The sequence below is a fragment of the Telmatherina bonti genome (genome assembly GCF_933228915.1).
Source record: "Telmatherina bonti genome assembly, chromosome: 11".
Taxonomy (NCBI): Eukaryota; Metazoa; Chordata; class Actinopteri; order Atheriniformes; family Telmatherinidae; genus Telmatherina; species Telmatherina bonti.
The window spans coordinates 31190350-31211716 of NC_136629.1; the positions used below are offsets into that span (position 1 = coordinate 31190350).

The 21367-nt window shown below is 38.4% G+C and overlaps 1 protein-coding gene across 4 annotated transcripts; it reads right to left on the reverse strand.

Annotated features, from left to right (window-relative positions):
• Positions 1–10: 10 nt before the first annotated feature.
• LOC306762545 (prolyl 4-hydroxylase subunit alpha-1-like) lies at positions 11–15497 on the reverse strand. Of its 4 annotated transcripts, none has more exons than XM_079249073.1 (15): positions 15360–15497; positions 11820–11902; positions 11609–11705; positions 10349–10500; positions 9495–9632; positions 9063–9302; positions 8347–8564; positions 8041–8217; positions 7016–7086; positions 5733–5832; positions 5537–5590; positions 5375–5440; positions 3263–3331; positions 2843–2939; positions 11–1653 (listed from the first exon to the last, which is right to left on the reverse strand). In XM_079249073.1, exons 1-15 carry the CDS (start codon positions 15371–15373, stop codon positions 1583–1585), a joined length of 1647 nt encoding a protein of 548 aa, XP_079105199.1. In that variant the 5' UTR covers positions 15374–15497; the 3' UTR covers positions 11–1582. The 4 variants fall into 4 exon arrangements, with proteins under 4 accessions (XP_079105199.1, XP_079105198.1, XP_079105197.1 ...); XM_079249072.1 differs by lacking the exon at positions 7016–7086 and adding an exon at positions 7787–7857; XM_079249071.1 differs by having other exon boundaries at positions 5375–5590.
• Between the last annotated feature and the right edge of the window lie 5870 nt (positions 15498–21367).

A 21367-nucleotide genomic window follows, 5' to 3' on the forward strand; every position in this document is an offset into this window, starting at 1 on the left:
AGACATCATCTTCATATCAAACTGTCTTTATTATAGAAAAAAAATCTAGCACTTAAGTTTTATTCAGGGCATAAAACAACACAAACTTGTTTGGGACACATAAATAAAATGTGAGAACTGACAAATTCTCCTCCTGAAAACAGGGGCCAGTACAGTCGCCAAGGCCGGATTATCCAATGGACATTATGGGCGCTGGCCCAGGGTCCCATGCCCACTTGGGGGCCACGTAGGGCATTCACCAGCAGCATGACACAAAATGTACATAAAAGCCACATAGTTACACAACAGTACCTAGTGTATTGCTATTGGTACCACTGGCTGAGAGATGTTAAAAATGTTCTTTCAGTGTATTATTCACAATGTTGTGGTGGGGAAGGGGGCCCCTGGAGCACTCTGGGCCCAGGGGCTGTGACTTTTAATCCGGCCCTGACAGTCGCTTAAAATACAATCCGTAAAGAAAAGGGGTTTTTGCTCTGTTGCTCTTTCCCTATCCTGCTTTATTGATGTCCATTTATTTTGTTACAGAGTGAACAAATGCCACCTCCACACCAACTTGCAGGCATCATTTAGGGCCTCCGTAAACGCCAGCTATCTTGGTTAAAGCGCAACAGTCCAAACATTGATAAAGTGTAAACATTAAAATGGGTGAAATGAAGTGTGGTAAAACAATAAGCGTGATATGTGATAAAGTATTGCATAGACCTGGCAAACAACTCAAACCAGTACCCATTTTTCACCTGCAAAAAATGCGACTTGTTCACAGCTCAACCTCACGCTCACCACTTGGTCCATCATTTTTGGGAGCGTGACCTTTCCTTCTTCGTATCCAGTAAATCCTTTGACTCCTTTTTCCATTTTCTTGTGATTGGGTTTTACTGGGAGCAGGTTTCTAGCATGCACGTATAAACCTGGGCCAAAATAATTTACCTTACAGCATGACATTATTTTGTAAGGTCACACACCGGACAAACTGTTTAAAAGAAACCATATTTGTGAGAAGACGGGTCTGGGTCTGCTGGAGAGGACGTCTGTTGTGCTTTGTGAAACTGTTTCCAAAGGGTAAGAATTTAATGATGTGAATGAACTGATGTGTGGAACTGTCATTAGTTAAAATGTTTAGAGGATTCTTTCGTTTTCTTACCAGCGCCGAGGCACGCTGTCGATGGCATGAATGGAATGGAGGCTGGCCTCTTCAAACGTGAACTGTCTCTTTAAGGTTGAAACAGAAGGGAAGAAAGCGAGCCCCTGCAGGTATTACTGAAGGATGACCTCACCGCAGAGCTTTAGTTTATTCAGAGTGCAAAGAACAATGCTCGAGTGTTTCTCAAAACCATCCAATAACCTCAAGAACATGTTATCTGTCACAGGGATGCTGGTAAGGATCAGGGGTTTGACAAAAACCAAAACAATCTGCGCTAGGAGACTTAAGAGATGGGGGGGATATGAGGTGTTTGTAGAGAGGGAGTAGCCCTTTTGGACTCCATATGTCATCTGCATTCTGCAGCAGTGCTCTTTGGTCTTCGGTGGTTCAGAAGAAAAGGAGGGATGGGGAAGCGGTTTAGTAGGGCGACGACTATTCCCGTCAATCTGTTTCATTCAAACCGCATGGCCGCCGCCATTCCTGGCCTCGTTCATGGATCCACTTGTTTGATACTGAAAATGAGAGGAAAATGATTAGACTTGGAACATTTCCTCAGTTTAACATGTCATTTTAATATTATGGAAGTGTTTTATAAAGTAGTAGTTCCCAACCTCCCCAAAGGAGGGCGCTAAAGATCACAGGGGTGTGCACAAGGTGCTTAGTTCAGAGTTTGTGTGAATCATACGCACACACATAGAAAATCACAAAATACTTCATGAAGTTTTAGTAGTCTGCATAGAGATGAAGCACATTTCATGCTGTGATTACACATCTATGTGCACAGGTTGCATGTACTTGTATTATATTAAACTGAAGGAAATTAAATACTTCTTGTAAGCGCGCATCTACAACAACAAAAGGTATCTTCACCTATTTACCTGTTTCCAGTGCAGACCAGTCTGGTGGTACTGTTTTGTGCATTTTCCATATGTATCAATCAGTTTTGGAAGAACTAAAGTCTCATTTTACCAGCGGTGGAATGCACTAAGCAAAGGCATGATAAATGTTGTACCTCTTATTCAGAGTCAAATATTTACATATGCATACTGAGTTTTAGGCCATGTGCATGCTTAGCCAGGTTTTTGTAAACCCTAATACCTCCCTACTAATACTGCAAAAAAACTAAAAAAAAAAAAAATCTATCCACAGCTAAGTGCATAAGCACATTGTTAAGTACACTCAGAGGGCATCCATGCAGATGCACATAGTATTTGTAAATCTTCACTTTGGTCGGAGGGTTTTGGAAAAAAATACTCTTTAATGCCAGAAATCTGCGCTTTTGTGTGGAAAAACAGGTTAAATAATTAAAAAATAAATAAATAAAAAAATCTTAATTTTGTGGGATACCCTGCTAAATGTGGACAGATTGTGTAAGCACATGCTGCTTAACCCAGACTGGACCAACACACACAGCAATAGGAACCTGGAGACTTCAGGGCTTATAATAAAACATATGCTGGTAACAGTTCATCATGAACGTCATGCCTCCCTAAATAGAGGCGTGCAAGCTCAAGGTGGCTGTGTGGTTGTTTGTCACAGAAGCGAGGGTGACTGATTGTTCTGAAAACTGGAGCCAAAAAGGTTTGCAGCACAGCATGCACGTTTGGCAGCAGGGAGAAGGGTGCATCTTTTTATCTTTGTTAAATATGAGCGGAGGAGCTTCCAGGAAAAAGGTTGGGAACCAGTTAAAGAGGAACTCACCCCACTTATTGCCCACCAGTACTGGACAAGCTGCATGTCTGGTGCTGTAGTCTCCTTCCCCACTGGCAAAAAGATTGTACCAGAACACAGCCGTACCCTGAAACAATAATCAGCAAGTAAAAAATATGTTTTCCAAGTTGTTACTGTCTACATAAGTGAAAACAAAAAAGTAACACTGGAAACAAACCAGTATATCATAAATTATTTCACATAAATCTGTTTTGTGTGGAAAGAACTCTTTGTTAAGACATTTGGGATATGTGCATAGTAATGTATAAATGAATGTGTTTTTAAAAACGTACACTCATACAAAATAAAGATATCTGGAGCAGGTGTTGAGCCGGCCACATAATGCATTTAATGCAACCAGTAAAGATAAACCAGTAAAGACAGATGTTCCCATTGTTGCTACGGGGTTACCTTTTTAGGCCAAACTGCTGCACCTACATCAGGAAATACTGTAGCTCCTCCAGCAGCAACATCACTCATCTACAACACAGACAAGAGAAGCAGACTGCAGTGTGTACCCAGGAGATATGGCATTACTTAAAGAAGTTACAAAACACAGTGACTTCAGCTCTGTTTTGATGATAAATCTAAAGTAGCTCCACTTTTGCTCAAGTAAACTTCAGCACAGTAGGTCCAACTAGAGATGGTCAGTAAAGGCCTTTACAAACCTACTCCGAATATTTCATCCGAATAATTAGCATGGTAATATTTTGTATCGAGTCAATGTCAAATCATTCACATCGGTGACAAAATTCTGAATTATATTTTTCGAACTGAGATTGAGTTATCTTCACATTCGCATCATAATGGACCAATCAGAGAAGGTGTGTTGACTGAGCTTTGCAGAAGTCGCTTTGTCGCTGCCATTTCATTCAAACTTTGTATCATCATGGCTGAGCGTCTTTATTCTTTCTTCTCTGCAGCTAGCTGCTAATGCAGATCCTCAAACTGTCTCACAGACATCATAAAGTCCATTCTGAAGAAGCCGTGGTCCAGCTTCAGCTCCTGCATTAAACGACGATGCTTCCCAAATTCTCCTCTCTTTTCTATAACAGTATGTAGCCAGTTCACTCGTTTTTCCTTTTGAAGGATCAGCACATTACTACCGTTGTGGCTTGTTGTAAAACCCACCTTGAGAGTTTGTTTTAGAGTTTTCATCATTTATTTACAATTTCACATCATACTTGGCTTGCATAGACAGAAACGTTGATAATTCACCTCAGAATTATTTGCAGTTTTGTGTTGTTAATTATTATTTGCAGTTTTGTGTTGTTAATTAGCATCGTTCCTGGTGTGTAAAGGCCTTCACGGTGTTTTTTCTTCAAAACATCCCCCCTCCTATACTTTCATTGAGATTAAATTATTTTTGGGGGGAAAAAGGAACATTTCTGTGACGATTATTTATTAAATTGAAAGTTGAAACCAGAAACCAGAAAGTAGAGTGGGAAATTTTCACTTTAATTACTGAGCAAGTGTGTGGATTCTTATCTGGACTTTTATAAAACTCAAGGGATCAAAACTTGAAGAGAAAAAGCAAAACTACATATCTATAAAGACATAAGTTATTCAGTGAATACATCAGTAAATAAATAAATTAACATTTCTGCCTTTTTTAAAACTGATGATTTTTTTAAAAGAAAACAAATAAATAAAAAAAGCCTGGTGGAAAAAAAACAGGTAAATAAATTCACATTCTCTTACAAACAGCTACTTGTTGAGCTCTGTACAGTTTCAAGGACACGTGGTCAAAAGCGGCCAACGCTGACGTCTATAGATAACTCGAGAATTTCAAACCTCCACTTCTGCATATTTCTAAACATAAATAAATCAACTATGGGACAAGTAAATAGCAAAATACATTAAGACTTTTTTTAAATTATAGTCAACATTTGATGAAAAAACTTTTATGGTTTTAAAGAAGTAGTTGGGCGCTTAATATCAACAATATGTCACCTCATGGCTGAGTACAAAAGGCTTTTTTTGTGTGAAAATATCATACAGTATGTAGATTGAGGGAAGAAGCAGCTGAAAACTGATGAAAATCCTCATATTGTTTCCACATGAAATTACGACCATCATGCCCAATATTTCTGTCTGCATAAATGATGTTACTGAATCATATTTGCAGTGATTAGCATAAATCTAAATAAAAATAAGGATTTGAGGGAAGATGAAGTTATGCTGTTGCGACGACAAAGACCAAAAATAATAATAGTTTTAATGAGGAAAAAAACAAACTTATGATAAAACTGTGATGTAGGACGCTCTGTTTAAACGCAAGTTTTCTGCAGGGAACATTACGATAGTCTGTCTTATGTTGGGACTTTTATTAAACTATCTTAGACAAAAAGCAATGCAAACGTCTATAATAACTACTATATAAAAATATCATCCGAAATAACAAAGACTGTCTTCAAAAATAAAAACAGGAAAAAGTAGGATATAATGACCCAAGTGAATTTTTTTGGTTAATTTAAGGGAAATAATATTTGTTGTATGCATATTAAAAAAGTGTTTCCTTACATAAAACAGCCAGGTTGCAACACGGTTCCCAGTGCCCAGTTCTTTAAAGGCATCTGGCTCATCTTTCTGTGCAGAGACAACGACAGGTTTAATGTCCTGTTGTATTACAGGCACAATAATAAGTTCACAGAAGTCAATGTTACTCAGCCGTGAAGTGCGTACCCTTCCAAAGTCAAAGTGAGGTTCATATTGTCCTCCAACGCCATAATTTGCAACCTACAGAGAGAAATTACACTTTTATAAGTCTCACAAATGCACAAACTTACACACAAGAAGAGGTCCACAAGACTGAGGGTTTCGGTTTTTCTTGGAAAATCATGACAGGATTCATTTTCCCAGACTTGGAAAAGCTCTTTACCTGCAGCTCTTCTGCTGTGTCCATTTCCAACCCCGTGAGATCTTCAATTCTCTGGTTGATCTTGTCAACAACTGGGTTATCGTCACCAGTTAACCAAGCACTGGAATACAGAGAGAAAAGCAGAGAAATTGAGAAGAAAAAGAAAAAGCAAATTCTCTGAAATATTTTTGGCAGGATGCATGTTTCTCCACTAGATGGTAGTAATGATGAACGCTGACATGCCATGCTGGAGACATGCTAAGAAAAGCTTTAGTTAAAAGTTATTTTCAGTCAGATGGCAGAGAGAGAATTTAGAGTTGTAAAGTAAAGGCTAGAAAATGCCAGGGATTTAACAATCAGAATCCCCAATCAGCTCAGGGTACAGGGCTGCGGACATTTCCAAGAGTTCCTTTCAGGACTGTGGCAAAACATTTTCATGGAACTTTTGTCTAATATCCTTTTAATTTGGTCTAAAACACCAGAAAAAAACCCCAATATAAGTCAGAAATAAATCGAGATGAGTCATCTTTTTATTTAGCCTTTTCTTTGACGCTGGACAAAAATTTGCTGAGTCAAACATGAGGCAGCCGATTTTATTCCCTGCTACTTCAAAGAAAGATTAAATGCTGTCTGTCTGTTACTTCTGTCACTCACGTTCACGGAAAAGATGTGCTGAGTAGCACGTACACAGACAAAAACTTGGAAGTGGCACCACGCCCTTACTCCCACATCCACAGTCATACACATTAATTACCGAGGGAGGTAAAACCAAAGAGACATGGGGATCTGTGGGGGTTGCTGAGCCTGCTATTTTTAAGATTGGATTCCAGTTCAAACACGAGCAATGTGTCTATAAAAGTTATTTTGTTATAAAAATGAAAAGCACGTCTACAACTGGATTTCATCTAAAAGCCCGCAACATTCCTCACGATTCCAGCTCGTATCGAAGCTGAGAAGCACACAGATATTACTCCTTCAATAGGGGAATAGAGATCATCTCGTTGTGGGAAAAAACAGCGTAAAGTTCCACGAAAATAACTCAGTTGGCTGGTAAAATCAAGGAAATGAAACTAACAACAGAGGTTTGTTTATCATGGCTTCAACTGTCTTATCAATCAGGTGATAAATAAACAAATCTCATTGTTAGTTTTTATGTTGCTGAACATTGTCATTCTTCTGCGTCCGGTTTTCTGGTTGCAAAGCCAAACAGCCGTTGCAGCCAGTTCACGCATATAAAAATGAAGCTGGATGAAGTGCAGGTGAAGACACCGACGCCTTCCCTCGTAAACCTGTGACCCCCTTACCTCTTGGAGACTCTGTATTGGGCTGTGGTAAGTTTCCCAGTTTGGGGGTCATGCACCGTGGCTCGCCTTAACTACGGTAGTTCCAGAGGCACAGGGGCACGAACGGAGAGGACGAGATGATAAAAAAGACAGAAAGGGAGACGGAAAGGCGACACACAGAGGAGAAGGGGAGGAATGAGAGTGGAGAAGAGAGAGAGAAAAAGAAAAGTAGATGCGGTCACTAATAGTCAAAGTTATTCCTGAGAGAGACCAGAGTGTCCCATGAGGCGAATTCATCAGTCATTTACAGAGCGCCTCTGACACAACTTCTGGCTCATAAAAGATACTATGTTAATACTAACTAGCAGAAAAGACACATTCCCCTCCTTTATCTCCTTGTGTTACTTTTCTGGAACAGACTCCTGAGCAGAAACATATCCATAGCAGATCATCACTAAGCCAAACCTTCCTGTTTTTTTTCCACTTGTGAAATCACAATATGTTCAAACAATTGCTTTTAAAATCACTCTGCAAAGCATTAATAGTCTACAGATGTCACCATAAGCTCTATAAAGCTTTGATCATCCTCAGATGGATTCTGCGCTTCAGTTCAGGAGCCTTTAAGCTTTGAAGGGGCAAAGAGATGGAGCTTTGTCAGAAGGAGCACAGAGGAGAAATGGGACGCGTTATTACGGGGAAAAGAAGGAGAAAAAAAAACAAACTTGATCCCACTTTCTCCCCTCTCAGCTTTTTATCTGTGTACTCTATCGTGGCCGTTTCTGACTCGCTTACCTTTTGCTGATCCTGTAAGGAGCTGTCTCCAGCACTCCAGTGACGGGGTTGGAGATGGTTGCCCTGCGTAGCTGAGAAGCCAGGGACATGATTTACCCACACGCAGATGCATGCGCATATAAACATGTGCATGCCTGCGCGCTCGCCTAAACTGGCAGCTGGCCTCACGGGTTTGCCCTCCCCAGCCCTCGGCGTGACGAACCGACATCAGCTTTACGCCCCGTGAACGTTTCCGACACACAGAAATGACTTACTCGTGGTTTCGCCAGCTGCTTGATTTTCTCGATTTCTGCATCGGCGATGACGTCGAGGTAGCGAACGATATAAGGACGGTCCCACTCGTCTTGCTGTTTGACAGGTGCCAGGACATACTGGGGGTTGTGGTTGTTGTCATAGTAACGGCAGAACAGCCGGCTCTCTCTGCGGGGTGTCTGATTGAGAGATGAAGATGGGAGAGTACAAGGAATTGGAGCTCACTTCCAAGTTTGGAGGGTGAAGCTTTTTTTTTTTTTTAATGTGTGTGTGTGTGTGTGTGTGTGTGTTCGTCTTATCTTTCTCACCATCCTGATACCTTCCCCCCGACAAAGCATCTCGTACTTCTTCCTCTCTGGGATCAAAGAGAAAGTTTTTTTGGATTTCTGCTTCTTCTCCTTTGTAGCTGTTTCCTTTGTTCCTTGCTCCTCCTGTTTTTGACTTTCTTCCACAGCCGCCTTTTTCAGCTTCTCCAGCTGGAACTCAAAGTATTTCAGGTTGCCTTTGGCACGCTGGTGCTCTGGGTCTAAAACGGAAAGAAATTACCTAAATGAAAGCAGTGATTACAAATACTGCAATGTCGCCTAAAACAAGCTTACCATATAAAATCCAAATATATCGACCTAATTATGCAGAATTCCCTTTTGAAATCCTCAGGAACAGGATGTGCAACATGAGACATGAGAATATATTTTTTCACGTTACAAAATATGCTCAGTCATAGGTGCCAAACTCCAGTTCTGCAGGTTTTTGTTGTCTCCGTGCTCCAACACACCTGACCAAAATTCATAAATAGGTTGACAAGAAGCTGCTGCATCCATTTGATTTGAATCAGGTGTGTTGGTAGAAGGAAACAAGAAAAACCTGCCGGCCCTTGAGGACTGGAGTTTGACATCCCTGTAAGTGATGCATTGTAAATAGTTTTCAAAATGTTACCCTAATACTTCAGAGTGTGTATGCGTGTGTGTGTGTGTGGGTGGGTGGGGGGGGTGGGGGGGGGGGGGGGGGGGGGGACACGACTCACCCAGTTCAAGCAGCTTCTTGGTGTAGTCTAGTGCACGCTCGATCTCTCCCTGCTGGTAGACGGCATAACTGAGGTAATCCAGCACTGTGACCTTATCCAAAGTAGACTCCTCTCCTTCATCAAGCTGTCTCAGGGCCTGGGCCATCCACAGCTCTGTGTGGTAGTAATCAACCTCAGAGTAGGCAATTTTCCCCAACTCATAGCAGTCCTCCACGGTCATGCGGCTTTTGTGTATCACTCCTGACACAGAAGATACAAGAAGGGAGGAATGGAATAGAAATTAGAATTGAATAGCCTTTTTCAAGGAGGACTCTCTCATTATGAGTCGCTTTTGGGCCTTTAGGGTGAACAGAAAGAGAATCTATGAAAACAAGGGCAGTTTGTAAACATTGTACCCCCTACACTGTAATATGCACTGATTTAAGGTTTTACCAGGCAGGTCTCCTGTAGAGATGGTGTTGGCATCCAGTCTATAAGTGTCCTGTAACCGGAGGAGAGCTTTAGCAGCCCCGGTTTGGTCCTCCTCTGTGGGAAAGTACTGTCTTTGGATGGTCAGGTTGGAAATAAATCCTGTGGGAGTGGGACAGGACAGATGAAATCTACTGGAATGAGTTCATAACAAGACAAATGGACAGTAAAAACGGCTTGAAGTGGCTTTTATTTCAACTAGGAAAAATGTAGTTACATTTAGCCAAAACAAACGGCAACAATCTACAGTAATAACTTGCGTTATGAGTGGCAAAAAACAACTAAAATGTGTTCAATATATGCTTGGGCTTTAGCAGTTGCTGAAACACTGTGACTGACAACAGCAATCAATATCAGGATATTTAAATACATTTTATTGACAATCTGAAATAAAAACTACAATATGGTGTCTAAAAATGCTGCAACTACAGATGTCTGATATTATCCTTACATCAATATTATCAGCCGATGCGAACATTACAATGCAAGAGTGGGAATTGTCAGTGTCGGGTTTTACTTTTTTAATTACATAATTTTTACACAACATGCATATTTTATAATTCCAAATGACTAAATACAAGAGATGTCATTTGTAGTTTTCCAGATATTTTGTATTTGGCATAATTTGCTACAAAAATATCAGTATCGCTTGATATCGGTATTGGAAATTAAAGAGTTGGACTAAATTGGTATATTAGATGTTGATAACAAAACCCAAATCAAACATCCCTAGTTACAACTAAAACATTTCAGTGACGTGTTTAACCTTTTCTTACAACATAACAGGTGAGAACTCAGGTAAAGGACTTCATTCATACCATCAGTGGTGTCCCTAAGTACAAGGCTCTCCAGATCTCCCCATTCTGTGTTCAGCCTTTTCATCAGTTTGAAGGCGTTAACAGGATGGCCCAGGAAACCCTCAGGGTCCTGTGTAGCTGTCGCTGTCAAAGAATCCAACTTATCAGCCCACCTGTCACGAAGAGGCCATCAGAGTTAATTACACTGATTACAAGCAATAAATTATAGATTACAGATAGAGACTTTCAAGTGTGGGTGTTACATACATGTTACATAGATGACACCAAAAAGGTCAGCTTTTACAGCACCACTTATGTTTCGCATGTTTTACTGATAATAGTGTAAAGAAATGTAAATAAATCTGTTTTAATATCCCAAACATTGTCACTTCTTTCCATAAGACCATGTTCCAGTTACCTTCAGTCCAATGTTAACCCTACTGTCAGCTCCTTTTATCGTCTTTGTGGCAAAAAAAAAGTGTCTTCAGAAACACTGGGCAGTCATGTAAACAACCAGGGGTACTGAAGCCCACCAGTCCCCACTTCTTCCTTCTACTTCATTCTCCTCTGTTGTTACACCCCTAAAAGTTCAGTAAGTCTTGTTTTCTGTTGAGTATCGAGGTGTAATGTTCATCTAGTCATTATAGCACCTCATCAGAGAGGCTAAAAACCATCTTACTCCTTGTTAACCTCTGCAACTTGGTGCCAGAGTGGGGGCTGGGTGGTGGGCTGGGGAACTCGGCCAAAATTGGGCTGTCAGCTAAAAAATAGTCAAGCATTTGTCAAACAGACTAAATACAGAAAACACTTATCCTCTCGAGGGGAAATCATCCTGTGTGGAAAAGGTCAGAGTGAGCCCTGGTGAAACGATGCTCAGCGAGTACCTTGAGTTTTAGACCTTTTTTTTGTGGGTTTCTTTTACCTTAATTTCTCAAACACATGTCTGAACAGCTGCTTCACTTATATTTCTTTTAATAAATGTTGGAAATCTGCCGTTAAAGCAAAAAATGTAATGATTTCTGACACGTCTTGAAACAGTTTTTGAATTACGGAAGAGAAAGCGAGCAGGAGAACCTGTTGGCTCAGACCACTTTAAAGCTCTTCAGTCACTCTGATTAAACATTGCACCATGTGCTCATGTCAATAACTAGTCTTTTAGCATCCCTTTGCAATGCCAACAACACTGGCTTAAGGAGAAAAAAATGCAAAACTACAGCAACACTATGAAATATTTAGGTGTATTTGTACTGGATGTGTGTAATCTTGCATTCACAGACTCACCGTTTGACCTGTTCTAGTTTGTTCTCCTCTGCTCTGATGTAGTCCTTCAGAGATGTGACGAGGTCTTTTTCTGTGTATAACAGATCTGTCATCTGGCCTGAAGGGGGACAAATCAGACATACTTACACAGTAATAACACAATACTGCATTACACATAACGTCACTCGTCTTACTGCAACTTTGCAGATTTTCAGCATGTTTGTGTTTTTACCGATGGAGGTGAAGAAGTCATTGTGGGCTGAGAGCAACTGCAGGCAGCTCAGCAGCAACAAACACCAACATGGTAGCTCCATCCTGGAGAAAGAATGACAGCATCTGATCAATGATTTGATCAGTTAATTAGATTCAAGTGTCTGTGCCAACATCAGAACAGATGAAATACTGTGACACCTGTTGATGATGTGGGTGATGCCAAACCACTGAGTATCACATGTAAGCCACATTATCTGCACAAACTAAACCTGCAAGCTTTTTAAAGCTGTTTTTGGTTTTAGTTATCAGCGTCTGCTTTAATTGTGCTCTTTCCTTCCTTATTTGCATGTCATTACCTTCCCCTCTCCCTCACACTGAATTAAAGTCAAGCCAACAGAGTCTTTTAAGCCCGATAGACAATAAAACGATTACTTTTTACCTCAAAAAAGGAAGGTCTGTAAACTCTACAAACTAATTGGGGTATTATTTCCAGAAAATACATTTAATTTACTGTAAAAATATATTTTTAGTCTATTTGCATGGTTCCGTTTTTATTTAACCTCAGCCAATGCTCTGATACTACATTGCACATTACATTTTAAAATGAACATTTGCATATTTTTCTATACATTTAAAGTGTTTTATTGTTATTGCCATAACTTTTAATTATGTTTTAGGGACTTTTTTTCATACTATTTCCATTCTGTGTGAGATTAATAGTTAAAAAGCCATTTACTTTAAGAATTCAATCAAGATTTTTAGATATTTATTTCAACTCTGCTCAGTCACACTTGGAAATTTAAGATAAATCCCCTTTCCAGAGATAAACACTGAGGAATGAGAGAAAATATTCCTTACAGAACGAGTGAAGGACTATTCAGAAAACAGAGAGAGAAAATGAAATCAACAGAAACACACAAGAACTGCTTCAGTGGGGAAAAAAAAGCTATCAAAGGCTGCGACTGAAAAGGTGCACAAGCATTTGTTTAATCCCTTTAGAGGTCCTTTCTCAGCCCCCACACATAAAGCCAAATATACGTCTGGTGGCTTCTCTGTCACTAAGCCCCGGATTTGGTGTGAGCATAATTCCCAGAGGGTCCCTGACCTGTGAGGAATGCCACAGCGATTTTTCTGCATACACACAGTCAAATAGTAAGAAACAGAGAAAACAGCTGGCAAAAGTCAAAAGTAAAACCTCAAAGCAAGGCACATATGAGTTCATTCAGACATCTACATCATCCTGCAATGTGCATTTACTGATCCAGACTAAACACCATCAGAAGATCATGGAATATAATTCCTGCATCAAAAAATATTCACTTGTTCTTCAGCTCAAACTAAAACTATCAACAAATTCCTTTTTAAGCTCCTGAATAAATGCAAATAAGTAGAAAGTATTACATTTAAAAAACAAAAAAAAGAATCATATATAAACACTGTAGGGCAAAGTGAAAGTCATGTAAGAAAAGCTGTGCCTGCACGGCTCGATGAAGCAAACTACAGGCTGAGGCAGGTTCTAACTTAGCTACAAGTGCAAGCCTGGAGTGAAAATTTAAAAGTATGACTTGTGGGATCTCTTTTTAGGTCACAGCAGAGAAGAATGAAAGTCTGCCCCCGCACCTCATACTAAAACACTAAGAGAATTAAAGATCAATTAAATGAAATGGCATAATACCAATTAATCTCAGGGAAAACTGCAAGGAAATTATACCATCATACCTAACGTCTATGCATGTTTTTTTTAATAATCTTTTGGGGTTTTTTGGACAAAAAAAACACCATAAGTTTCTTGAAAATTTAAAAAAACTGAGAGAATGTAAATATTGTAATCATTGTAATAACAGAGTATCAGCTACTGTGCCTCTTCCTGAAACAAAGTTGCATCAGTGAAAAGGGAGGAATAAAGCTGATCATTAGATGGCTACAATTTTGATCCATCAGTCGTGCTAAACACAACAGAGTCGGGCAGTAAGATCGTTTTCACCAGAGCTTCTGGATGATGTGTAGATACCAAAATATTCTATGATGCAAAACCACTGTTACCTGCCAGAAACCTGCCGAGAGTTTGAAAACTATATATTAAAAATAAAAAGTTTTAAGAGACTCTGTAAATCATTTTACTGTGAAAATAAATTATTTTTATCACAGTTATCTCACCCTCTGGCATCCACTCTTAAAAATACTTATCATGCATGTAAATCTTTAGCTACTGATGCATGAATCTAACCCATACAAGCAATAATTATAGGGGAAGGATTCTGATATAAATGAGAATATCTTCATCATTCCAGTCATTTTCTGGGAACAAATGGCTCTAAAAGTGTTGAATTCTTACATTGGAAGACTGAACTTTTGCCTTTTTCCAATTTCTAGAAATAATACGTTTGCACCACAAATTTTAATTTTTTGTTTACAGAACTATTAACGATTTATTTTATATTTTGATAATTATTTTTTACATTTAAAAAGCTTAAACTCTGTTTTGCTTTGTAGAGTAATGATGCCAGTAAATAAACTGATAGTTTATAGCACTATTTCTTGTGTATAAACTCAAATAATAAATACATCATATCCAAATGGATGAAATTCAGTGGAATAACTTACATAAAAATGTACCTAATGTATTAAATTATAAAGCTATACATTTCTTCTCGACGTTACATTCAACACCAGCACTGTCTAGAGACCTTCCCATTAATAAAGACATTCCCAGCATCCCCTGATGCTTCAAAAAACTGAGTACAAATCCCATGATGTGCCTGTTTTCTTTATGTTTTTACTAAGTTTTACAGGGAGTGAAGCTGCAGAATCAGTAAACACGCAGGACGTGGATGGAAGAGGACTGCCACGTCTTCGCCCCTCCCCGCCGCGAAAGTGTGAGGACTGCACACTGTCCAATGGAGTCCGGTTTAACCTGCTCCAGCCCGTGTACAAGCCTGCAACCTCACTGCAACCATGGATTTATTTCCTCTGCAAAACAGCTGCTGTTTGTTTACCTTTGTGTTTTTCTTTGTTTTCCTCTCCTGTGCAGCTGTACAGAAGCTGCTGCATTCATTAACCAACCCCCAAAAAAAAAAAAAAAAAAAAAAAAAAAAAAAAAAAAAAAAACCTCAGTATGAGCTGCGTTTTTTTTTTTTTTTTTTTTTTTAGGTATTTCCTTTCATGTGACTGTAGCTGGGTAACAGTGGGCTCAAATAAGCAGGTTCTGTGGTTAAATTTTACAATAAATGCACACAATTTTGTAGATTTATTAGAGATTTGTTGGTGTATTAGCTAAACCTGCTAACAGCAGAGAGAGCAGCATCTCCATGCTTTGCTATGAAATGCCACATTAGAGCCAATGAATCAGACTGTGTTCGCTTTTTTAGGCTAATTTTGACTCACAATAAAGGAAAAATGGCATCTATGAATTACCTCATCCGCCTCCAGTAACCTTTGAAAATAGCTTCTTGATTAGTTCCCAGCTAAAAGTTGCAACCGAGGACAAAATTATGGTTTTTACGGCGATGCTAGTAGCAACCTGGCTGAATGGGAGCCTGGAAGTGGGGGGACTATTTACCTGGTCCAGAGCATCCTGTAGCGGAAGAAGAAACGCGTCCGCGGCCGATGGATCCACAGAAGTTTCCCTACAGACGGCTCCAGTGATTAAGTTATCGGTGCGAAGATGGTTCCTCCTATTCGTGATGTTTCGGGACGCTGTTGGTCATCTGCTCCTTGGGGCTGGATTTCTAAAACGTCTGTGTCTGAATGCTACGTGCAGACTCCTGCGTACAGTTTCCTGCTGAAAACTTTGGGGGCTGTCGTTTGTAAATTGCGTTTGCACTAAAGGGAGGTGTCGGTAGTTGTCTTGACCTGCTGTGGAAACGAGCAGGGACAACTATTTTGGGGGGTTTTGTCGAAGAGAAATGGGAGAAACTTTCTTGCCACGTGTTTAAAAAAAATCCTACTGAGATGTGCTTTGGTCTTTCTTTCTTTTTTCTTTACAGTTTGTGAGAAAAAGTTACCCAAAATCGTGTTGCATGTATCAAAAGCATGACTTTGTAAATGTCCACCATTTCTGCTTGCAGTCTTTTCTTCCTCTCACATTCCAGTAAAGTCTTTTCTCCTCCCAGTTGAACTGTAACTGGAGTGTTACTTAAGTTCAACTGGGAGGAGCCAAGAAAATCTGTGTCAGACAGAAGAAACTGTTTACTTCAATAATATAAACACAGACTTAACTATCAAATATATCGTAAGAAATATTGGCTTTTAGCATTACTTCCCTGGTTTAAGCCTTCCACATGAAAATGAGCTGCGTATCACTAAGTATGCAAATAGTACTTCTTAAAATAATAGCAAAAAAAAAAAAAAAATCTTAAGAGAAAATGAAATGGGAGCACTTCTGTCCATGCAAGGCTCAACCTTTGATGCTAAGTTAAGGCTGGATGCAGATTCAGGTTCCACATGGTGTTGGATAATAATAATAATAATAATAATAATAATAATACATTTTATTTGGGGGTGCCTTTCTGGACACTCAAGGTCACCTTACGAGATAAAAAAAAAAAAAGTTGAGCAAATCAATAAATGAACATAAATAAAATATGCATAAAACAATTATAATGATCAGAACATTGTGAAATGTTACAGTTCCGGTTTGAACAGATGTGCCTTGTTTTGATTTAAACAGGTTCCAGTACCAAAGTATGAAAAAAATTTCCCAATACACTGAATGAATAGAGCTAAACAAAACAAACAAGAAGAAGATTGTACAATTTAAACAGACAGCAAAGTTAGTGCAAAAAGGTTTTTATAGCTCTGTTGTTACCTATGAGAAGCTACAAAGCAAAATCTGCATAATTTAGGTCACAAGTTATAGGAAGTGAAAGTAAGATATGCAGAAAGAGCTTCTGACGCACAAGATCTACAGATGACAGAAATACAAGCAAGAGCAGACTGTATTTGTGCACTTTTATGTGGAAAAACCTTGTGAATAGATATGGTGAAGAGAAATGTTCACAGTTTACTAGTTTCCTTTGTTTTAGAGATGTTGCTTAGTGCATTAAATACTATAATAGACTTGTTTGAAGTGGTTTTCACCCTGATATTTATGAAGGAAATGCAGGAACCAACAATGAGTTCGAGCTCCAAAAATCTGGAACATTCTCTCTCTGCAGGTCAGACAGGCTAACTCCCTTTTGAAAAGTCGTTTAAAACACATTTTTATTCTTTGGCATTTGAAGAATACTGAGTTGTCATCTGTGTCCTTGTATGTATTTTTAACTGTTTTTTTTATGTATCTCGTTATTTTTACTATTTTACTGTTATTATATTTTCTTATGCTGTTTTTATTCACTTGCTGTTACTGTACAAGACAAGACACTTTGATCAGCTGTTTGTTGTTTTTTTAAGTGCTTTAGAAATAAAAATGGTATGGTATAGTATGGTATGGTACGGTATGGTATGAGCTGTTAAATGTGATAAAATATTAATCCAATTAAAGACTCAAATAAATAGCACGTAAAAAAAAAAAATTAAAAAAAAAAGAAGGAAAACCTCCAAAAACCTTCACCCAATGCACTGGCCATCTCATTTAAAATTAAATTAAACAAATCATAAGCTGTGTTTATTGACCTGATGTCTGGAATGTTAATATATAAAGGTTATGTGGTTTTAAAATGAGAATATAAAGCTCCTAATTGATGAACCTCAGTCCTCCTATGCAGCTGTGTGTTATAGGTGAGATGTATACTAACACACAGAACGGTTGTTAACACAGACTAAAAAAACTACAGCTCTTAATGGTGACCTTTTCAGCAAACGTAAGTAGTTAGAAATTGACATGTTGATAGCTGGTAAAGTTCATAGTTTTTCCTTTTGGTCAGCAGTAAAAGAAGGTAAATTGAAACAATGAGACAGCTGAAGGCATTACAGTCACTTTGAGACTCACTTAAAATTTAGACCTTGTACTTTGTCATTTTGTGTAAATGAGCTGAAACTGATTTTTGAAGGTCCCATATTATTCTAAAGGTTTTCTTATGGTCATAAGTATCCCTGTGGCCTGTGTATATGGCCCAAAAATGAGAAAATTTGTTGCATCTCTCACTCAAATGATTTCTTACAGGATCTGCTGTATCTCAGGAGATCTATTACAGGCTTCCCCCTGTCTACATGCCGAAGTGTCCTTTGACAAGACACTGAACCCTAAGCTGTCCCTCGACGTGCTTATTGAGGTATGCATGTGTGTGTAAATGGGTAAATGTCCAGTGTAATGCGCATTGAGTGGTCAGCATGACTGGGAAAACTGCTATATAGGTACAAGTCCATTTACTTGCTTGCTCCACTTTTTAGCAAATATGTTATCAAACAACCTGCTGATCTGGCCCTCTGAGCAGACCCAAGCAAAAGCCACATCCTCTCCCGATGGGCACATGTTGGGTGGGCATGGGCAGGGACCCACTCATGCTCAAGGCTTCATACAGGTATTTATTGTACCCCTGCTTTGACACACCTGACTCCCATCAAATGGATCCAACAACCAAAGAAGTTCTGCATGACTCAGCCCTGATTTAAAGGTTCAGACACAGAAACCCCCTGTTCTCAGTAGTCCTCACCACAGCAAATCTTTGAGTGGCTGAAATTATGGACCAAGCTAATTTAAAGGTAATACACATTGAAAACAATGCTGTTAGATCTCTGACACTCATATGAAATTGTTGAAAAAATGTATAATATGGGACATTAAAGTATGATTGTAATGTATAAGAATAAAGACAATGCATAAGAACTGAATGCACAAAGTACAGTTGTAGTAACAGTGCTACAATGTAGTACCTCTAATGCTATGGATTGCACACAGTGATCCCAGAAACAGCCTGAAAAGGGATCACTTCAAAAACAACAAAAAATATCTAAGCTGCAAGATTAATATTGCAAGCTCATATGACTTACGGTGATTTAGGCTGCATATGGTTTCTACAACAGAAGCATTAACTCTGAATATATTGTGCTTTGAAATGCCCCTCAGTTATCATTTTATGTCGTCCCCGTCTCTTGTCCCTTCATATGTTTTTCCCTTAATACCCCTCAACTCTTGTATTTCTAATTAACTGCTTTTTTTATCTTTATTGCTGGGTGTGATGATTTGTTTTTAATTATTTTTAAGTTGAACACTGTGCCCTTTGAACTTTTTTTTATTTTTTTATCAAAGTTTCAGATGTGGGACACGGTTATTTATAAAAAAGGTAATATAGTTTTGACAGTTATTAGCGTTATAAATGTAGGTGCTATATAACAAAGAACTCAAGGCCTCTTGAAATGATAAAGAATAAAATGTGCATACACATATTTACACCATTATATATTAACTCCATTTTATTGTTGTAGCATTTTTATAGATTTAGTGCCAAAAAAAAGGTGCTTTACAGAGCAAAGCAAAACTTAAAAAGCAAAGCAATACAACAAAATAGAGAGTATTAAAAGACTTAAATCCTTACAAAAACAACATGAAAAGATGAGTAAAACATTAAACAACAATGAAAAAAAAATTTTTTCAAGGAAAACACAAGGTTTCAAAATAGCTAATTCTAACCTCCTAATTATTAGGATTAATTAAAGTTAAAAGAGACAATGCACACAAGATCATAAAGTTAAATGCACATGTTTTTTGTTTTTTTTTTAAATGAAGTTTGAAAGCTTAGTCATTAAGCCGAGTGGGTGTCTGCTTCTCAGACTGGAGAGGTGGTAGGGGTACCTGTTATTTAAAGTATTCACAAAGTTGTTTATTTTATCTGATCTTGGCAGGGCAACTGTCTCATATACTGCTTGATATTTTCATCTCTAAGATCCTAGATTTATTCATGTTTGGAATGTAATACGCACATCCACGAAGTAACCACAGCTAATAAAAAGTAATCAAATGCTATTATATTGTACAAAGCTTTTATCAACCCTTTGTGGAGCAAATTACTTCATTTTCTTTCATATTCAGCATGAAACTTGTTTTTCTGTTATTGTAACAACAGAATGGCGGTCTTGGTACATACCAGAAGGAAGGTTAAAATGTCTAATTTCAAGGTATTTAATTGAGTGCCCTATAAAGGGTTGATTAAAAATGAACTGAAATGTATTTAAGCAAATTTAATGTGTAAGTTGAATTTTAAGTATATATTGCTCTTTCGTGGCAAACAGAAGTAAGTTCTCTTGTTTTCTTTGCCTGATTCCTGTTATTCTTTCTAACTTGTGTCCCAGCATTCAAAGGTTAAAGTTTAAGTTGCTGCTCACATTTAAACAGAGTGTGACTGCCCTCTGCTGTGCTCCTGGGTGACTTTAATGTTAACATGTCCATATTTTCTGAGGTGAGTGAAGCATGACAGACAGCAGAATTACCACTAATATTTGAATAAACACACTTTGGTTAACATTCACCCATACATATAGCATGTTTGTAAATGATGCACACTTTATCACCTACCATTCTCCATCTGGTGTCAGCTGACTTGATGGACATAACGCCTCTGTGTGGCGCTCAGGCTGGTTGCTATGGCATTGTGGATAAATACAAAGAGCTTCATCCTGCCGCTGTGTTTGTCTGAGCATCAGGGTGCGCACAAACCTCCATTCTCAGTCTAATGACAGTGTTTACCCAAGCAGACCCTCACTTATGCAGCCATGCAGCAGCAAAAGGAATCCAGACAGAGCAAAGGGGGGAAGGGGAGTTGGGAATATAGAGCTCTGTCAGGAATGTGTCAAACAGGTGTGAAAGCTGGTAAGAGCATAACCTGGACCTTCCTCTCAATTTAGCTAAATTTATACTCATCAACAAAAGTCTCTCATGATGGATAGGATGTTATTGTAGGTAGAATTTCTGTCATACATTAAAAAAAAAAAAAAAAGCGTGATTCCTTGACACATTGAGTGTAATAGTATGTTTACGTAAACAAGTATCTACACAGGATTCCTCAAACGTTATCTGCTTGGCTGAGAAACCGACGTTTGAAATTTGTCCCTGGAGGTTTCTTCTTTTTATGACATGATGACAAACGGAGCGAGAACAAAGTCCATCTGGACCTGAGATAAAAACAAACGAGGTGAATGCCCCCGGCTCACAGAGCAGGTTAACACAGCTGGACAGCGAGCAGGATGGGCCGATTTTATACAGTTATTGATTCTTAAAAATATCCTAACCTTATTATTACCAGCACAAATGTTGTCTGAAGATGAAATATGACTTTATGAAGAACTACACATGGTGAGTAAGAATTGTTTCTTGCTTTTTTTTAAATTTTATCTAAAAAAACTAAAATTTTTAGTGTGGTTTGTTATGCGATAGCTATATATATACTTTATATATATATATATATATATATATATATTTTTTTTTTTTTTTTTTTTTTTTTTTAAGGCGTAAGTTTTTTTGTGCAATAATACATAGTATATATTTATTGAGCTTATGAGTGAGTGTAACTGTTAATTATTTACCTTTTTTTTAAAAAATGAAAATGGCTGGAAAGAAAATACTTTTAAGAATCTTACTATTTTTGCCACCATGATCCATTGTGAATTAGTTCGGACTTTGTTAAAGACCTT